The following is a 21,621-nucleotide window of genomic DNA, read 5'->3' as shown; positions in this document are numbered from 1 at the left end:
ACCCCTCTCCTAGCCCCAAAGCTACTCTTCTTCCTTGGCTTCTGTAGTGTTAGTAGATAGGATGGTTAGGAAAAAGAGTTATGAAAAAGTCCTTCTCTCCCATTTGTGTAATCCTATACTAATCATCTAATATATATTTACTTATTCAGAGCAATTCTTCATCTCCAAGAAGGAGAGGATCAACTCAACCTTTATTAATAATCCAAATGCCAATTTTCTTTTCCTCATATGGGCAGACATCAATAAATATCATCCCAATAGGAATGAATTCCTTCTGGATAATTATTATCTCCAGTACTTTTAACCTACCCTTTCTTGAAAATAAAACATAAAGTAGAAGTTTTGTCATTTAAGACAACCAACTTAATTCAGGAAAAAAGACAGAAATGAAAGCCTTCCTCAGGGAGAAGTAAAAGTATGTACTACAAACAGGTGCTCCATCAACCCCCAGTGCTCTTCTCTCTATGTCCCTTCCAATTCCATTTGCAGGGAAAACAATCCAGAAAATTAGAAAAGAAGGAAACAACTTTCATCACTTTGGCTATTCCATTCTGACTGTCTGACCTGAGGGAATCAACAGATGCACAGAATCATAAGGATGGAATAACCTTTAAAGGTCATTCAGTCCATTCTCCTATCTTTACACAAGGCTATACAACCATGTGGACAGAAGGGTGTCTATCTTATTTTTAAGACCCCTGGGAAAGGAGGTTCCATAACCTGAGTTGGTAACTAATTTCAGTAATCCCTGAAAACCTGGTTTTATACCTAATTGAAATCCTTCATACCACAGTTTAAGTTCATTTCCTCTTATTCTTCCATCAGTAGAAACAGAGAGCTGATCTCTCTCAGCTTCCTTTGCTAGAGCTTCATAGAGGTCATTTCCCTCAGGGCCCTATCCTTAGCCTTCTGTTCTTCCTCTGTACTATTATTTGGTGATCTTATTATCAGCTTTATGCAGGTGAGTCTACATATATGTGTGGGTATGCACATACGCTTATATTTCTCAAAGTATGTAAATATATATATACATGTATATGTGTGTGAGTGTGTGTGTATAAAACCTCTACTTTACCTCCTGAATTCCAATCTTGCATTTTTAGATGTTTTTAGCCACCTCAAATTCAATATACCTAATGCATCTTAAATTCAACATGTCCAAAATAGAACTCATGTTCTTGGTTTCCCCAAAAACCTTTCATTCTTTCTAACTTTCCTATTATTGTCAAGGACATTGCCATCCTCCAGTCACAGAGGTTCATATAACCTTGATATCATCCTTGATCCTCACTTACACTGCCCCCACATATGCAGTCTGTTACCAAATTTTGCCATTTCTACCTTCACAACATGTCTTGCCTATATACCCTTCTCTCTCCTCATATAGCCTCTACCTGAAGCCACTACCTCAGGTTTTCATCATCTCATACTGAAATATTACAGTTGCTCTATGGCTGGTGTCTCTGCCTCAGGTCTCTCTACATTCCAATCCATCTTCCACTAAAATGTCAGAATAACTTTTCAAAAAATATATATCTTGTTAATAGCCCACACATTCACATTCAGTAAATTCCATTGGCTTCCTGTAACCTGAAGGATAAAATATAAAATGCTTCATTTGGTATTTAAAACCCATTACAATCTGGCCCCTTCTTGCTTTTCCAGTCTTCTTACTCTTGACATCACTCCATATACTCTACAGTCTGGCAATCCTGGCTTGTTTTTCTTTGTAGTGTTTCTGTACTTATATGCTCCTGGTTCTGCTTATTTCATATTACATTTGTTCATATTACCCAGGATTCTCTGAAATTATCTCTTTTATCATTTGTTATAACACTTATATTCTAGTTCTTTTCTTCTTTTAATCTCACCTTTAGGATCAGAAATTTTGTTTTGCTTGTAGCTATATCTTCCCTGATATTACTCTCCCTTTTTATCCTCCTCTCTCTAACACTCCTACTTATTTCATTGTTGAATTTGATGTACTTCTATCATAAATGTTATGTATGCTCAACACTCTTTCATCCACTTCAGATAAAAGTGGACAAAAGGTTCATCTGATATTGGCCTCCTAAACTCTGTCTCCATGCTTACAAAATTTTCTCATATACACCAGTTATGAAAAATAGCAAGTGCTATGTCCTTTTTTCTTTTATATTTGTATATTCCTTTTACCGTTTCTTCTCTTTTCATTCTTAAATCTCTGAGTACAGAACCAATTTACCTCCCAGAACTTCTTTTTTTCTTATTTAACTCCCTAAAAAACCTTCAAAGACAGTAAAGTTTGAAAAGGACATTTGTTTTTTCTCCCTCTATTAGAACATTAGCACTATATCATCAATATAGTCCTTTCCATTTGTTCAATTAAATTTCCTTTTCTGAATTTCTCTTGTTTTTCTCATTGGCATTTCAAACTTCCTACTTATCTCTGTTCTTTTCATCAGAAATTTTTGAAAGTACTCTACCATATTAAAGATCTATTTTCCCCTATAGGATTATTGGCAACTTTGTAAGGTAAGTTATTTTTGGTTATAAGCCCATCTCTTCTGTCTTTTGGAATATTTAATTCCAAGATCTCCTCTCGTGTACGTTAGGAGCTTCTAGATCTTCTGTTATACTGATTATAATTATTGGCTACTTGAACTGCTTCTTTCTGGATGTATATTGTATTTTTACTTTGATGTTGGAGTATGGATTTTAGCTAAGACATTTTGGGAATTTTCCTTTTGGAGTTCCTTTCAAGAAGTAATTGATGGATTCTTTCTTCCTTCATTTTGCCCTCTAGAATAGATCTGGGAAGTTTTCATTCATGACTTCTTGAAATAGAATGTCAAGGAGTTTTTCATCTAGGTTTTCAGGAAGTTCAGTGATTCTAAATTATCTTTCCTTGACCCGTTTTTCAGATCAGTTGTTTTTAATATCAGATATCTTATATTTTTCTTCTATTTTTTTTATCTTTTAAATCTGTTACAATCATCCTTGCTATCCTTGGAATCATTAATTTCTCTTTGGTCTATTCTAGTTTTCAATGAATCTGTTATTTGGTAAAGGTTTGCCACTTCTTTATTATTCCTTTTTCAATTCTTTCTTCCAAAGATTTTATTTTATTTTTAATCTCTTTATTTATTACAGGTAGTCACATAGCCCTTATAGAAAATACATTTTCCTCTTTGAATCTCTTCTTACAGTTGTTACAGAATTTTTCTCCCATTTTTGAATGTCCCTAAATCTACAGCAAATTTTTTTATGCCAGTTGAGATTTTCTTTGGTTTACTAATGACTCCATCTTAGTTATATTTGTCCTGTCTCCAAAAGGACAGAGACTGGGTCTTCTGTTTACTTTATAAAGGTCCAATACCTCTGTCTAGTAAATATTAACTGTTTGCACTATACTCATATTAAAAAACAATCATCACAAGAATAGCATCAAAGAGAGAAGTAGAAGTAGATGGCAATTCATTTGATAAAGACTTGACCTACTAATTCAATGGGAATGCAAAGTGTAATGTTCTTCCCCTAAAAAGTTAATATAATTTTGGTATAAACAAAAGTAAATGGAAGACTGATGAAGAGGCTAATTCCGCTGTACCTGGTACTACTCAAATCATACTTGCAACATTGGGCTCAGCTCCATGAGCCACTGATAAGCTGGCTGAAGCATGCCTAGAGAGGAGCAGTCAGAATGGTAAGGAGCTTTAAAAGCAGGACACAAAACAGTTTAAGAAATTAAGAGTGTTTAGCCTAAACATATCAAGATTGCTCTTCCTTAAAAAGCTTTGCTTTCACTTGACCTTGCCATCTCTCAAGCTTATCAATTTCTCTTCCTTTTTTTCAAATAAACTACTAGAAAAAGCCATCTACACCCTCATTGCCTTCACTTATGTTCTCTTAACCTCTTATGATCTTATATCTGACCTCTGAGTAGTTTCTTGAAAAAAACTACTCTCTCCAAAGTTACCAGTACTCCCTTAATTACTAACTTCAACAGAGTGTTCTTAATCCTCATCCTTCCTGACATATCAGCAGCATTTGACGCTATTAACCTTCCTCTTCTTCTATGTACTCTCATCCCTCAGTCTCCATGACAGTATTCTATCCTGGTGTTCTTCCTTCTCATATTACTATATCTTTTCAGAGTCTTTTCCTGAATTATTTGCCATCCTAACTCTGTGAGGTCCTCATAGTTCTTCTGTCTTAGACCCTTTTGTCTTTTCTCTCAGTAAATTCATACCCCTCATAGGTATAATTTTCATCTGTATGAAAGTGACTTCCAGAACATAGAGTCCTAATCTTTCTCCTGAGTTTCTGTTGCCATCTCACCAGCTGCCAACTAGACATCTCAACTTACATTCCATGGGAATTTCAGACTAAAGATATACAAAACAGAACTCATTATCTTCCCCCTTAATCCCAACCTTCTACCAAATATCTCTATTTCTACTAGGAGTATTACCAAACTCTTAGTCACCCATGTTTGAACCTTAGAATCATCCTGAGCTCTTCCTTATTCCCCTTCTGGTTCTACTCAATAAATTACCAAGTCTTAGTAATTTTGCCTCTATGACATGCTTTCCCTTTCTCCATTCACAAAGCTATTATTCTAAGTCAAGTCCTCATTACCTCTTACTTAAGTGGACTACTTCAATAGCCTACTTGGACTCCGTGCTTTCAGTCTTTCTTCTCCAATCAAGCCTACACACAGCTGTCAAAATGGAATATGCCTGACCATAGGACTCCTCTTCTCAAAAGTCATCAGAGTCTCCTACCTCTAGGATAAATGCAAACTCTTTGGCTTAAGAGAACTTAGTATTTAAAACTTTCACAATTTGGCTTAAGCCTGAATTTAGAGACTTGTTTTGCATTACTCCTTTCCCCCTACTCTATGTTCCAGCCAGAATGGCCTATTTTCTGTCCCTCAAATATATCTCCCTCCTCTTAAACTCTCAAGTTCACTCACATTCCTCTCCTGACTCCCCACCCCATCCCCAGACATTAGGAGTCCATCTTTCTTCATTTTATCATGTACTCACGTATATATTAATTTGTTTGTAAGAGAGAGTAGTATGTAAGCTTCTTAGGGGCTAGGGAATAGACGAGGTAAAGAAACCATTGCAACAGTCTAGGCAAGAGATGATGAGGGCTGTAACTAAAGTCTCTGTGTGAATTGAGATAACAGATCAGATGTTAGAGATTTAATGGGAATAGAAATGGAAAGAGTGAACAAATGATTATTAGATATGTGCAGTGAGAATAAGGAATCAATGATAATACTGAGGTCAGCCATTTTATATCTGAGAAAACTGAGGTTCAGAGAGTGATTTGTGAGGCAAGATTCAAGTCTAGGTCTTCCTGAGTCCAAGACCCCTACATAATACCGTTAATGTAAAGTTTTGTTGTCCAACTTTTCAATCATGTCTACCTCTTCATGACACCACTTGAGGCTTTCTTGGCAAAGATACTAGATTGGTTCACCATTTCCTTCTCTAGCTCATTTTACAGATGAGAAAACTGAGGCAAACAGGATTAAGAAACTTGCCCAGAGTCCCACAGCTAGTAAGTGTTAGATTTGAACTGAAGAAGGTGAGCCTTCTGAACTCTAAGCTTGGCACTATTTACTTGTGCCACCTATCTACACCAATGTAAAGTTTTACATGGATTTAAAATATCACCTTCACAAATATAAGATAAGGAAGGTTTGGCCAGATAGATGAGCCTCTAAAAGATATAAGGATTTTATTGTACTGAAACCATAACGAATCAACAATGATTTGGCAACTAAAACAACACAAAACTAAAGCACTCAAAAGTCTCTGAAGAGAGACAATAGAATCCAAATGCCTAGGGAGAGTATTGTCCTATTTTTCTGCCCTTGTTAGCTAACATGGAGCATTATGTTCAAATCTTGACTCTACTATTTATGAAGACCATTGGTAAACTGGAGCATATATAGAAGAGAGCAATGTGGACGGCAAAATGATTGCCATATGCATGAGTTGAAGGAATTGGGAATGTTTAGACATGAGAAAAGAAGACTTGGGGGATATAATAACCATCTTCAAATATTTGAAGGATTGTCACCTGGAGGAAGAAATAGAATTGTTCCTAGTCCCAGAAGGCAAAACTGGAAACAATAAGTGGAAGTTGTAAAAAGGCAAATTTAGAATGATATCAATGCAAACTTCCAAACACATAGAGTTATTAGCAGAATAGGCTGCTTCTGCAGATAGTACTGGACAATCCCTTGACAAGTATGATGGGGAGAATATTCTTGTTCAGGTCTATATTATTTCTAAGAATTCTGAGAGTTACTTTTAGCTCTAAGATTCTGTCATTTTGTTTAAGGCATTCTTCCAGGAGCTGAGAATACAAAAATGAGAAAGGAGAAGGAAAAAAAAAAGAATTTAATCTCTTCCCTCAGGGAATTTACAGTCTGTTAGAGGGATTGACCAGTACACAAGTAAGTATAATAATGGATAGTGTGCTGAGTGCAAAAAAGAGGGCTATATACAGAGTGTTCAAAGAAATTTGAGAAGAAAGAGATACCCTTGGGGGAAAGTGGAAGGAGAAATTCAGGGAAGGCTTCATGTAGGAGGTAAAACCTAAGTAGTCCCAGAAGAGAAAGAAGGAAACACAATTGTGGGGAGATGTTGGATAGTTTGCCTGAAAATATAGGAGACAGGAACCGACACTGAGGAAACAATGATTAGTTTGGTTTGCCTAAAACATAAAGGGTGCACTAAGAAAAGCAGAATGGCATGAAGCTGAAAAGGAAGTCACTGATAGTAAACATTTATTGTGATCTGACAAGACTGGATATAGAAAAACAAGGCCCTTTGTGAACTAGTAACATATACTAAACAAATCTTGTCTTAAATATAAAGAAAAGATTGATCAACAAGAATTGCTACTTGAAGCTTTGGTCTTATGTGATCATTTTCATTGTTTTGTTTTTCAACCTTTATTCATTCTAAAAAAAAGAACACAGTAATTAGAGGATGTATTTTTAGGAGGAAATGGCTTTAAGAATCATGAAAATGAGATTTAAAGAAGTACATGATCTAGGTCACAGACATCTGGCCTTGTAGTCAGGAAGACTTAGAATCAAGACCTGCTTCTTATATATACTGTTTGTGTAGCCATGGGCATTCAGCTTTTTAGTGATTTAGGCAACTCTCTGTAACTAAAAGAAAACAATGCTAATCTGCATTGCCACAGGGAGTTTCAACAAAAGGCATCCCCTATACCAATGAAATCTTTTAAAAGTTAGGTTTTAAACAGATCTCCTACAAAGTATGGCAGTCTATTCTACAGTACCCCTGACAAATTCTGCTCAGATACCTCCAGTATCTTACTCCCTAACAAAGCAGCCCATTTGACTCTTAATTGACTCTGATTGGAAAAAATTATCCTAAGGTTGAGCCAAAATCCTTTCCCCAGTAATATCTGTCTTTTCTATTCAGAACAATAGAGGACACTTAAATATTTGAGAACCTTTCAGATATTTAGAGACAGTCAACATATCTCCCTAGTTTCCTTCAGCATTTCTTTTCAGTACACAGTTCTCAGATCCCTCATCATCATTTTTGATTTAGAACCTATTAGCTGCCTTTGACAGAATCATTCTTGATATGTATTATTCAACTTTCCCAACTACAAGACAGCTTTACTGATGGAGTTTGAGAGAAATGGGAGATGTAAAACATTGCAGTATTATCTTTGAAGGCTTTTTCATGTTGAGCAAATATGGCATTAAAAGCCCAATGGCAATAGTGTTCATTCTGAGAGATACGAACAGGCCTGTTTAATCTATGTTTTGTTTTATTTAATGATTTCAAAATGTCAGAAAGAAAAGGTCCTTTAGGAGGCCAAGCCAAAAAAAAAAAAAAAAAGAGAGAGAGAGAGAGAGAGAGAGAGAGAGAGAGAGAGAGAGAGAGAGAGAGAGAGAGAGAGAGAGAGAGAAGTCTCATTCACCCAAAGGAGAACGACTCTTCTGTGAGTTGCAGCATTAGGGACAGATACTGTTGTATTACCTGAATCATTTTTAAAAGTAGATTAGAGAGGGGCAGCTGGGTAGCTCAGTGGATTGAGAGCCAGGCCTAGAGACAGGAGGTCCTAGGTTCAAATCCGGCCTCAGACACTTCCCAGCTGTGTGACCCTAGGCAAGTCACTTGACCCCCATTGCCTGCCCTTACCAATCTTCCACCTATAAGTCAATACACAGAAGTTAAGGGTTTAAAATTAAAAAAATAAAAAAATAAAAAAAGTAGATTAGAGCCACTTTGTCCAGAGAAGATGCAAAGCTTTAGCAGATATCAGATATGTAGCAGAAAAAGAAGGAATAAAGAACCAATTGGGGATTTTTTGAGCTTAAAGAGTTGCTGTTATACTAAAGAGGCAATTAACATTTATATTCTAAATAAGACCTGAATAAATGGGGAACTTATAATTCTAAAACAGAAGCCATGAAAAGGTTCCTGAAGTGACTATAGGAGGAAAAACGAAAGACAAGAAAATAGTTAGGAAAGCGACCCTTCTAAAAGTTTGAGTTGATGAGAAAATAGACCAATTGTTATTTCAGAGATTTGTGTTTCTTTTAACTCTTGTTTATAAATAGAAGTTAAAATTATTTTCTAAATAAACTTACTTATTTTTCTATATTATAATTATTATTATATTGTGCCATAGTTGTGTTCAGTTATTCACATCTGAAGTAATTAGGCTTAAGCATTTTTGCCCTTGATGTCCTAATCAGATACATCCTTCACTTCATAGCACCTACCCAAGATGCAGACATAGTTTGTACTAAAAAGGATTTAAAAACCTCCATAGAACTTTCTCTGAAAACTCACCCTATTTCCAATGACAGAAATATTACAGACCATCAGTTGAGAATACAAATGCTTTTCTCCAGCTAATGTATAAGGAAAAGTTTATGGTAGTTCCTAATCAGTTTTACAGAAAGCTGCATACCCAGAAACCATTCTCTCTGGTTCATACTTCAGGCCAGGCTAATTAGAATAGTGTTTCATTTGCAGAAAAAGAGGTGTGATGCAGTTCTTTTGAAATAGCAAGAATATTTGCCTTGTGCCCAATCAATTAGAGAGCTTTTCTTTTGAACCCTCTAAGCCTTACTTTTAGGTCCCAAACTTGGGACCCTAATCAAGAGTGTCCAAAAGGCATCAAATAAAGGCCTTTTTCATTGAAAGATAGCCATCACTTTGCTGGTTTAAAAGAAAAAGGGTTGTTGCTTCTTTCCCTTCCCTATAAAACCAATTCAGACAGATTCTTCAGTCCCCTTCCCAGAATCCTGGAACAGCATTCCAGATGATTGAAGCCTTTGATTTCTCCCAGATTTCAATCTGGATTCATGCAGGAAGCCATTTTGCCTGGGGTAAATCCATTAAAGTAAGACAATGGGAGCTGTTTCTGGCTGTATAAGAAGAAAAGAGCTTTAGATCCCTAAAGTTCTCCTTAACTAATTAAGCTCCCAAATTATTAATGTGCAGATTGACATACAGATTAAAGGATTCTAACAAGTCCTTGTACATTACCTGGCACATGGTAAGTGCTTAATAAATGCTTATTGACTTTTTTTTAACATCCTGAAACAAAATGCTTGAAAAGCCTCTTCACAACAGATGATATTTTCCTGTGCCCCACCCAGAATAGCTATTATCTTCCCAACTGAGAATGTTCATTTTGGCTATAGTTTTCTTCCTTCTTGGGCCCCTAGAACAGCCTTTCCTTCGTGTTGCAAACCATGGGCAAGCAGCCAGGCATGGGTTTCAGTTCCTTCTCCTTTGAGCCATAGAGGGCAATAGTAAATGTGCATGATTTCTAAGGTACCTTCTAGCTCCAATGTTCTATGATTCAGTGCACTTACTTATAACAATATAATCTTCTAAACACCTGATTTTGAATAGAGTAGAACCAGGAGAACTTAGGTATAAATCTATAATTTCATGATACTTCCTTGATCCATTAGTGCCCCTGGCTGAATTCCAAAGCTATAATTGGGGGATCATGGAGGGAGAGTACCATCACTTGAAAATATTCATCAAGGGAGCTCCAATAGTCCTTCATGTCTTATACTTCTGCCTATTATTAATGAAAATGTGTTAAATTGATTTAAATTGAAACAAATTTCCTTGGCAACAAAAGTAGCTTAAAGACTATGATTAGTTAGTTCCCTTCTCCAGGACAGTGCTTTAGGAAAAGGAGGAGGGGAAGGAAGGAAGGAAGGAAGGAAGGAAGGAAGGAAGGAAGGAAGGAAGGAAGGAAGGAAGGAAGGAAGGAAGAACTCTTAAGCTTGCACTGATTACCCACTGTTAGGAATTATATATACTTTATTAACCACCATTTTGCCAACTTCTCTCAGCTGTGATGATCCACAAAACAATTCACAGGATCCTTCACTCTTGGTCCCTTCCTATCTATCCTATGCACTACTACTAAGTATATCATCATAATGTGTAACCAGCTCAAAAATCTTTGATGCTTCTCAGTTGTCAACTGAATGAAGTCCAAACTATCTATCTCTGTCATTCAGAGCCTTCTACAACCTGGCTCCAACCAGCTTTTCTAGCCTTATTTTATACTCCTCTCACATAGTACCGTTAAATTTCAACCAAATTTTACTAATTGCCATCCCTCAGAGAAGTCCCACATATTCTGCAGCCTCTGCTGATGCTGTTCCTTACACCTGGAATGCCTCTAGCATTCCTACCTCTCCCAATCACATATTGACCTACTTACCCTGACACCCAGTGTAAATGCCACCTTTTCCATGAATATTTCCTAGATTCATCTCCAATTGGAAGCAAGTTCTACCTCACTTGATCTCATAATACTCTTACAAATTTATTATATTCTAATTCGTACTCTATTTTTATGTCCGAAGATCATGGTATGTGCCAGTCCTCCAGAGCCCAACATAGTATATTTATAAACCTAGTGTTTAACACAGTGCCTGCCAAAGAGTAAGTACTTACTTAATAAATTTTGTGTTTCTTTCCTCCTAAGAAAATATTTTTGCTCAGCTTTCTTTCCACTTATCCTAGTCATACCAGCCTCCTGGGTCTATATTCTAATCTCTGGTCACCAGATCTGTAATCACAAGTAGAGGTAGGGAAAACAGGTCCTTTCCTATAAAAAAAATTAACTTTATTTTTCATTTAATTTTTTTCAATGAACAAATGCCCATTTTTTCTTCCTCCTACATTCCCCTGTTGAAAAGGAAAGGAAAAAAGCCATTGCAATATATGTACATAGTCAAGGAAAACAAATTCTCATATTGGTCGGGTTCAAAAGAATATATCTCATTCTGCATTCTGAATCTATCAACTCTGTCAGAAGGTGGATAGCATGTTTCATCACTGCACTGATGAGAGTTTTTAAGTCTTTCAAGGTCTTTTGTCTTTACAGTGTTGCTCTTATTGTAGAAATCATTCTCTTGGTTCTGCTCATTTCACTTTGCATCTTTTCATAGAAGTCTTTTCAAGTCTCTCAGAAATCCTCCCCTTCATCATTTCTTAAAGCACAATAGTATCCTATTACATTCATATGCCATAATCTGTCCAGGCATTCCTCAATTGATGGACATCTCAGCCCCTTAGTTTACAATTCTTTGCCATTATAAAAAAATAACTGTTACAAATATTTGTGTGCCTATGAATCTTTTCCTTTTTCTTTAATCTCTTTCAAATATATAGACCTAGAAGTAATATCATTAAATCAAAGGGTATACAAATTTTAGTAACTTTGGGGTCATAACTCAAATTGCTATGAAGAACAGCAAGACTAATTCATAGCTCTATCAATGATATATTAACGTGACTGTTTTCTTGTAGCCCCTTCAATATTTGACATTTTTCTTTATGATCAAATTTAATCTAATGAGAATGAATTAGAACCTTATAGTTGCTTCAAATTTTTAGTTATTTGGAATATCCTGTCATAAAACTATTGATAGGTTAGATTTATTCCTGGTAAATTTCCTGTTTGTAATCAATCAAAGTTAGTAGCTATATGACCCTGGGTAAGTCATTTAAGCTCTGCCTGCCTCATCTGTAAAATAATGGCACACACCTCCAAGGGTGGTTGTGAGGATCAAATAAGATAATATTTGTAAAGCACTTTGTAAACCTTAAAGAACTATATAAATGCTGGGTATTATTATTATTATCATCATCATCTGACCATTTCTTATTTGAGAATAGCTTTTATTCCAATAAAAATGAATCAATTACCTTATGTTTATGAGACCTTTATCAGAGAAATCTCCTTTCCTTCTAATTTTAGCTACACTTTGTGTAAAAACTTTTTTAATTTTATGCAATAAAAATTGTCCATCTTATCTTCTATGATCCTTTATATACCTTGTTTGGACATGAACTATTACCCTAGCCTAGACAAAACTATTACCCTACCCCCATAGTAAATAGGAGATAAGAACTCATTTTTTTTTCTAATTTCTGTGCCTTACTTTCCTTGACTATGGTCTGCCTTCAATCCTAACCCTTTATCAGATTTAAGTTAAGAAATCATGTTGACCTCATAAAAACAATTGATAAAAGCTTGGATTGATACATTACTTTGTATATGTTATTTCTTTTGTCTCACAATAATGTTTATGCTGAGTAGTACCTGTATTATCATCCCTTCCAGTTCTAAATGAATGATCTATGAACCTCTTTCTAAGATTCTTCAGTCTTCACCAAAAATACTGTAATGAGATCTCAGCAATGTAAGGTTTAAAAAGAACTTTCCCCAAAACCCCATGAAGTGTGTAGGACAGCTTTCCCAAATGTGGGAAAGCTCTATTTTATCTCCATTTTACAGATGAGGAAATTAAGTCTAAGAGCAAGTAAGAAAGGGAACTGTGATGTAGCAAAGAAAGCACTGGATGAAAGGATCAAAGCCTTTATTGGAAACTGTTCTTCAAACTCAATTTCCTTATCTAGAAGATGAGGACTAGGAGATCTGCAAGAGCCTTTCTACCTCTTAACATTCTGTAATATGAACTTTTGTCATGATCCTACCACCAGTTTTATAAAGGAGGTTCCCTTATAGTTCAGGATGGTATTAACAAAGCTAACAAAATACTATCAGCTTGGTAGCATAGGATGGGATGGGAAAGGCTAAGATAAGGAAAACAATGGATACCTTTAGTTTCTTCAAAGATTTCCAATCATCAGAAGTTATAGAAAAGCAAAATAGAGTGTGTGTGTGTGTGTGTGTGTGTGTGTGTGTGTGTGTGTGAGTGAGAGAGAGAGAGAGAGAGAGAGAGAGAGAGAGACAGACAGACAGACAGACAGACAGACAGACAGACAGAGAGAGAAAGACAGAGAGAGAGACAGAGAGAGAGAGAGTGTGTGTGTGTGTGTTTGGGGGGGGGGGGGGAAGGAATAAATCTCTCTTCTGTCCTCTCTCCTAACTCTGGATCCTTCTTTCTTTTTTGCCTCTTTCCTTCCATAAATTCAGCTATGGAGGAGACTTCTAATATCCAGAGAAAACACCAGAACCCCTATTAAGCTTCATGCAAAGCTAGAAAGTAACCTCACACAAGTGGAAAGTACCCCCAGAAAGGATACTCATAGACTATCCAGTACAGTCTGAGAGAATTATAACATGGAGGCCATCCTAAAACCAATAGCTTCTGTCATGGTCTCCCTATTATGGTAGCTCTAACTCACCCAAATTCTAAAAATAACTTCCTCTCCTTAACCTACACCAGATGCACAGACCATCCCTAAGGACATGAGAATGAAGCCCCTTCTGTCCACAAACCCTACTCTGCTTCCCACCCCCTGCTTTAACCTGCCAGTGACCTGAAGGAACTCTGGGCAGCTGCACATACCAACTTACTAGCTCAGTGATGGGGGACTCGAGGGGGCAGCTCTGGCTTCAAGAGGCCAGTAAAGTGCAAACAGGTGCACACCCAGGCTCCTTTCGATGCTTGGGAGAATTGGAGCTGGCTGAGGCATTGGGGAGCCCAGCCAACACCCCACACCTGCAGGAGGGCCACTGCTCCTCATTCCTAACTGTGCAAACAAGGAATGGGAATCCCACATCCCTCCAGCAGGATTTTTCACAGCATATTCACACATTTTCTTAATATTAGGCAGAATTCCAGATCTATTCTTTGCCAAGTCAACAACATGGAAGAACGTCTCAGAATTTTGATTGATATTGTGGCTCATTTATAAGCAAGGCCAAGTGTAGTCCACATCTCCACATCTTATAGCCTCTGTGGTGTTTAGACCATATTCCAACTTCAGTGTGATATCATTGGCTCTTCAGATCTTTTTGTATAGGACAAGAGTGCCATCTAGTGCCATACAAAGAAGAAGAAGAAGTTCTATATCACTAATACTAGGAAGATTAATTATAGAATTACAGGATCTAGTACAGAAAGAGACTTTGGAGACCATCTAGGCCAGGGGTCAGCAACGTATGGCTCTTTCTGCAGGAGCCATAAAGTCAATTTTTTTTTCAAGCACTGTTACAGGAGTGTGCACTGTAAGCACTGTATGGCTCTCACGAAATTACATATTTAGAAATGTGGCATTTATGGCTCTCATGGCCAAAAAGGTTGCCGACCCCTGATCTAGGCCAACCTAATTTTACAAATAAAGTAAACTAAGGCCTAGAGAGGGAGAATTACTTGCTCTTGGTAACATAGTAAGTCAGGAACAGAACTAGGATTAAAATTAAGATCTTCTGATTCTTTATTATAGAGTTGTTTCTACTATTCAGTCTGTTTCCCTGAATAGGAAGGGTATCATGCCCAGAAAAGGACAGTGAGTAAAGGAATACCATTTCAAAAGTCTTCAGCCTCACCATACTGAAGGAGTACTTCTGGGGTACAAGCAATGTATATAGTATTCTAGCTTTGTGACCTCAAGCATTTGTGATCTTGAGATTTTAGCTCTTTGGACTTAAGTTTCTTGATATGTATTATGAGGGAGTGGGCTAAAGAATCATTTATGTTTGATAGAGCTCTAATATTCTATGAGTCTATGTCCCTTGTTCAGCATGACACTTATAAAAATATTTAATTTTGACAATTGGTTATTTTAAATAATTGTTTTATGGTTTGCAAAGAAATTTACATCCGTTATTATCTCATTTGATTCCTGAAACCACTATATGAATGTGAGCTAGAGACTTTATACCTATTTTACTGGAGAGGAGATTGAGGCACACAGATGTGATGTTCTTGGCCTATGGTCCCACAGCTGGTACCTGGCAGAGCTGAGATTCAAACCTAAGTCTTCTTAATCCAGATACACTGATATTTTCGTTACATATTGTCTTTCTTCAGGAATAAGACAAACTTCATGGGACCCCCCAAAATGACTTCTTGTAATGGCATTTTAAAAAAATCTTTACCTTCTATCTTAGAATCAATGCTGTGTATTAGTTCCAAGGCAGAAGAGTGGTAAAGGCTAGGCAATGGGGATTAAGTGACTTTTCCAGGGTCACACAGCTAGGAAGTAGCTGAGGCCACATTTGAACCCAAGACCTCCCATCTCTAGGCCTGGCTCTCAATCCACTAAGCCACCTAGCCTACTCCCAATGGCATATTTTATTTTTTTATTTTTATTTTGAATATTTTCCCATAGTTTCATGTTCTTTTCCTCTTCCCCAAACCCACCTAATCCCCAATGGCATGTTTTAAACAAATATGTTTCTAGGTATCACATTTCCAGTTTGCAGGACCTGGAGATGAACAGCTGATAGTCTATAGTAAACTAGCCAATAGAGATTCAAGGAGTCACAAATATGCTCACTTTATCCCTTTTATACTCCTAACTCGTTGATATTCTAATGAATGGTTTTGGTGGATGGTTTGGAAACATCAGTGATTTTGATTAGATAATTCTTTCCCATGCAGATATAATAAGATTCTTTTGGATACATCTTGAGTTTTTAAATTCTTTAATGATTGTCAGCATTCTTTGTTTTCTCGCTTCTTTTGTCCATATCTGACTGGAAAGTTGGAGGGTAGAAGAGTTAGTAATCATGGTAAATGAACCTATATATATATATAGTTCAGGCAATGCCATTTTGCCATCAACCCCTAATTACAGCATGCATATACACCATTCTCCCCTTATACTCTCCTTGTGACCTAAGAGAAGGATATGTGATACAATAATAAAAAAGAATCATGCAAGACCCAAAGATTCAAAGATCCATCAAGACCCTCAAAAGGAAATAGAGATCTTGAGTATAAGCACACAAGAAAGAAATTAAGAGAATTGACATCAATGCAAATATGTCTGTAGAAGAAATGTCCAGTAAATTAAGTGCTTGTGAATTTATTTTTACCTGATCTGGATATCTTCTATTTACTTAATATGATTTTTACCTATCTAATTTTTGTAAAAACAGCTTTTTGAATCAGAAATACATTATTTTTTGGTTGATGGAGGACACTGACAGTAACATATACTCAAATTTATCTAAGTCACATTTGTCCAAGTCACATGGAAACCAAGCCATACTTTCAAAGATAAGAAATTGCCTTCTGCCACAAAAAAAACCCATCTCTTTTCCACAGTGATAATGCATGGCTGTGAATTGTGAAATATCCCAACCTCAGAAGAATAAAAAAGTACAAGTAAACCCAGAAGATGACAAAAAGATGAATTATTGGTTATAACCAGGATATATAGGCATGTTACCAATGAGATATATGAGGAAATATATAAAAGGCAATACCAAGAAAATATATGAGTAGAAAAGGAAGTAGGCTAATCATGTAGCAAGAATGAAGCAATAGGAGGACTGCTGAAAGGTTATGTTGGGTTTTTGAAGATATTCAAAGAATCAGAAGACTTTCAGTATGTTGAGTGGACTTTCTATAGAGGATTTAAGGAAATATGTCAATAAGAATTGAAAAGAGATGATGTGTATTGGTTATAATATGTATTAGTGGAAGATTTATTTATTCCAAAGAGATTACAGATTTATTAGAGTATCAGAATGTAAGTACTCAAAATTCTACTCTTAACTAGATTCCCTTGGTGATCAATAAGAGATCTATTCAAAACCACCCAACTCTGGGATTTCTTGAGATGTAGATCTCTTCTGATGTAAAGGATAAGCCCATGAGTGAGTTATATTTGAAAACTCCTGGATGCCTTCATACCATGACTAGGGTTCTTCTGAACAGAGTTTTGTGTCATAGAAAGAGCAGGGAATTGGGAATCTGTTTTCACATCCCAGTTCTAATACCTTTGTAATCTTGAGCAAATCACTTGGGTTCTCTGGAACTTAATTTCCTTGTGTAAAATAAGTTTGGACTAGATAGATTGGCTCTAAGGACCCTTTCAGTTCTATAATTCCATAATCCTATAAACTCTCGCTCAGAACTTCTCTAGACTTCCTAGAGCTCTTCTGTCCCCAAATGGCTGCTAACCACTTTCCACCCAAGGCTAAAAGTTGGGATGAAAATATTATTCATCTTGAATTGTTTTTTTCTGGGACTTCATGTAACCAAAACCTTGTTTGAATATCTAAGTCTTGGCTATTAAAGTACCTAGGACCAGTCTGGGACCTGGAAAATGAGATTAAGGGCAGCTGACAGAAAAGCCAATAGAGTTAAAGAAGCATATGAAAAGCTTTCTGTTGGGGAGGGGTTATGGGAGGGGGAATTGCAATAGGGGCTGAGGCATGGACATCTTTACTCTAAATTAGTGGTGACACTGACTCTAATATGATAACATGAAAAAAATTAAGTAAACAAGTTTAAGAAATTGGAAAGTAGTTAAGACTGCAAAAACAAAGAGTGATAAAATGCAGTTGTCCTAATATTTGGACAACTTAAGTATATATCCCTCAGCAGGTCAGGCATGCCAGGGTGTTAAGGTAAATACTTCCACACAGACTGGATCATTTAGAATTTCGTTTGAAAAGCCATGGACAACTGAGAGGTACCAGACTATTGAAAAAATATGATACCAAACCTTTGAAAAGTAAGAAATATGATCCAGGAAAATACCATCTGGTAAGTATAATCCAAATTCTTAGATGAGTATTACAACAAATATTTAAAGAAAAATACTGTAATCAAGAAAATAAAATGGAGATAATAAACAGGATTGTGTCTTTTTCCCTAATAAATTAAGCTAGTAGATAAAGGACAGGGCTATGGAGGATTTCACAAAACCTTAACTTGCAAAATTAACTCACTGACTTGACTGAAAGATAGTCACATAGATCATTTTAAGGATGATAACGGCTAGTAAGAAAAAATGGCCTTGTGTCATTGAGGAAAATATCTACTGAGAATCTGAAATAATAGAGATAATTTAGGTCTTATCAAGCATCTTCATGAGCCATTGAAAACAACAGTAACTGGTATGTTCATTAAAACCATAAATGATATTCAATAGACTGAGCTCTAGAATAATAAAAACCTGAGACTGGCTTTTTTCCCCCAAGTTAAGCTTGAGAACCCAGTGATAATACAAAACTACGCAAAATCAGTTCATCAATTAGATAGAATGAAATTAAGTTTGTAATGACAATCAGAAATGAAACTACCTCCTTATATTTGAATTATCCTTTTTCTGTTTTTCAAAGTATTTCCATATTGATTATTAGATTGTAAGTTATTTATGGGCAGAATGCCTTACAAAATAGTAAGCACAAAATAAATATTTATTGAATTGTTTTTTCATTTGCATGACAATCAATAAGATAGGTATAGCAAATATTCATATCTCATTTAATACATAAGGAAGCTAAGACTCAATTGGTCAAATAACTTGCCCAAGTGCATGCAAGAAGTGAATGGTCCAGTTCAGGAACAGAACTTTTAGTCCAGAGTCTTCCATTATTATGTCCTGCTACTTGCAAATGACAAATTAACATAATTTTCTGGTTAAATTGATTAGAAATTGTAATATCCAATTAGGATGGTATTCTAAATTTTGGGGGGCCCTTGGTTTTTTCCAAGTGTCACTTAACATGTTGCCAAAGTAACAGTAGCCTTCACCAGGCTCAAATTTACAGGAAGAAAAGTTATCAATACTAGAAGGGAAGTATCCATTTAATTAATTAGTTTGCCAGTAAGGGAGATATTTTCTATGTTTGTATCAATAACCTCAAACCACAAAAGTCAGACTTGAAATGGCCAAGCAAGAAGGAAACCCTCACTGGCTTAGTTATGATTTCTAGGGTATAGAGGAAGATCATATGTTACAAAATTACTGAAATTAGAAAATCATCTCTGCTCTAAAGTTCCCAATCACACTTTTGGAGTCTCTCTTTATAAATTATAATAACCCTCTCTATTTATAACATATTCAGTCCACACTGTGGTTATTATATACATTTTATTGTCTAGAATAAATATGACAAGAAAACTATCTTTAGATACTTCCCAAAAAGGAAACTTTTTCCCTTCAACTTTCCCATTTTATCCTCTAGTGAATGGATTAGGGAAAGAATTGTCTACCTAGGACCTTTCTTAAGGAGTCAAGGACCTATATCAACTGAAAATAAATATTATTAATATTTTAAATTATTTTAAAAATATTAAAATAGTTAATTGTCATAAATAATAGCATTAATTAATATCATTATAGGTGAAGAGTTTTTCCTCTTCTATATTCAGCTAATACAACTCTCAAGAGCTTCTAATTTAGGGGGCCCCCAAATCTATCTCTGCTGCAAACCATATTTGTCCTGGTAACACCAACTTCTATAGATCAACTTGATAGATACCTTGTATCTCTGTCCTTGGCATAAGTCTCAGGTCTCATACGCTGTACCTGATCAGTGCGGGTATAGGCCCTGGCAACTGGTACCATAGTGGCCACCCCAAAAGTGGCAGCTTGAAAACAACAGATGTTCTGTATAATCATCATAGGCAACAAGTGGATGGTTCAGGGGCTCTCCCTTCTGTTCTTTTTTGCTCAAAACTTTTGGGAGGCAGAGCTATCAGGGGCATCCCCCTGCTACAATAACAACAACAACAAAACAACTAATAAAACCATGTAGATTTACCAGGCAGACCTAGCATGGTGAGCTTCATCAGCGTAATAGTTCAGGTTTGCACCCTACTAGTAATTATTAAACTTTTTAACCCTTAGAACACTTTGCTAGTGCAAACATCTTCACATAACTTCCTTTCCCATGGATTTTAATTTTCTCAATTGCCTTGCTACTGAAAAGAAAAAAAAAAAAAGGTTAAAAAAAAACTTGATTAGACCACATAGTAAAACTGACCCTACATTAGATGAAGCAGCAAACATAACAATCCTATGCTGATCACATTCTACTTGGTGTTGTAGTTATTTGTGTCCATATTACCTTCTATACTAGATTTTGAACTCCTTTATGGTAAAAAAGATATATAATTTGCCTTTGTATTTCCCAAAGTGCCTAGCACAAGGGCTAATACAAAATAGGTGTGTAATAAAACTTGTGAAAAGGTCACTTCATTTTCTCATCTATAAAATATATTAGATTATCCAAAGAAATTGGCAAAACAGATCCTCTCTTAAAGAATAAATCATTCATTCTTTCAATATTCAATAAGTGCCATTGTATACATAGCACTGTGTGAGGTACAATAAATGTTTCTATCAAGCTGTCTAGGAAAAAATAAGCTCACTTATTTAACTTGATTATTGTAAAATAATCAGACATTATTGTTTTTCATTATAGGTCAGTGCAGCTAAATGGTCAGCCTCTGATGATGGTGGATGATGGAACTCTGCCAGACTTGAAGCCCCGACCCCTTCGGGCTGGCCGAACATTGGTTATCCCACCAGTAACCATGGGATTTTATGTAGTCAAGAATGTCAATGCTCTGGCCTGCCGGTATCGATAGGCCTTCTTCAAGTCCATTTGTCATTGATGGACCTGCTGGACCTGTTTTAATTCTTCAGACCTAACAGTATCCTTTTTCATTGATGAATATCTTCTTAGGCAGACTACGACAGACCCTGCTTCCAAGTCTTGTTGAACACAGCATAGGCCTTCTCTCCAAGAAGATCCTAAGTTCCATTGAAATTGTATGCATACATACATATATAAATCCTTGCAAAAGACAAATATACAAAAATATATTTTATACATATATGTATGTATGTACATATGAGTGGAGGGATGGAGGGATGGATCTGCACCCTAAAATAAGTGCACTCACCCTTCCTAGGGGAAATGCCACCAAATGCCTTCCTGTTGTTCTGGCTGCCCAACTACCTGACGACAAATCCTCGTACTTCTGTTACTGCCCAGCCAGAGGACAGAAGAGAAAGATTAAAAAAAGACTTGCTGGAGCCCAAAGCCAATTCTAAGCACCTCACCTTTTACTGTTGTCTGCTGCTGCTCTGGGTTTCTATCTACTGTTACCCTTCTTCTTTAGGTGATAGGGTGAAGGAGTCAGTTCAGGGCCTGATGGATGAGCTTTTCCCAGGTGATATGTATATATACATGTATGCAACCATGACACTGACATTGCTTGTTTGCTCAATTTCTGGGATCTATATCCTTAAAATGTAGAACTATACCTAAGCCCCAGATTTTCAAATAATGACCCCAAATCTAATTCCTCCCAAGGTTGAATATTATTTGAACAACATATACCAAGTAGAGAGC

The 21,621-nt window shown here is 36.2% G+C and overlaps 1 protein-coding gene across 3 annotated transcripts in view; it reads left to right on the top strand.

Annotated features, from left to right (window-relative positions):
- Positions 1–20,851, top strand: part of HPSE2 (heparanase 2 (inactive)) — a 695,104-nt gene extending 674,253 nt beyond the window's left edge. For all 3 annotated transcript variants that reach the window (XM_044665757.1, XM_044665756.1, XM_044665755.1), the window contains one exon: positions 20,686–20,851. In XM_044665757.1, coding sequence (XP_044521692.1) covers positions 20,686–20,851 — 166 coding nt within the window. The remainder of the gene's footprint in view (positions 1–20,685) is intronic.
- The last annotated feature ends 770 nt before the right edge of the window (positions 20,852–21,621 follow it).

The sequence above is a fragment of the Gracilinanus agilis genome, chromosome 2 (genome assembly GCF_016433145.1).
Source record: "Gracilinanus agilis isolate LMUSP501 chromosome 2, AgileGrace, whole genome shotgun sequence".
NCBI classification, from domain to species: domain Eukaryota; kingdom Metazoa; phylum Chordata; class Mammalia; order Didelphimorphia; family Didelphidae; genus Gracilinanus; species Gracilinanus agilis.
Note: the sequence above shows the minus strand (reverse complement) of the source record. Positions and strands in the feature narration are given on the sequence as shown.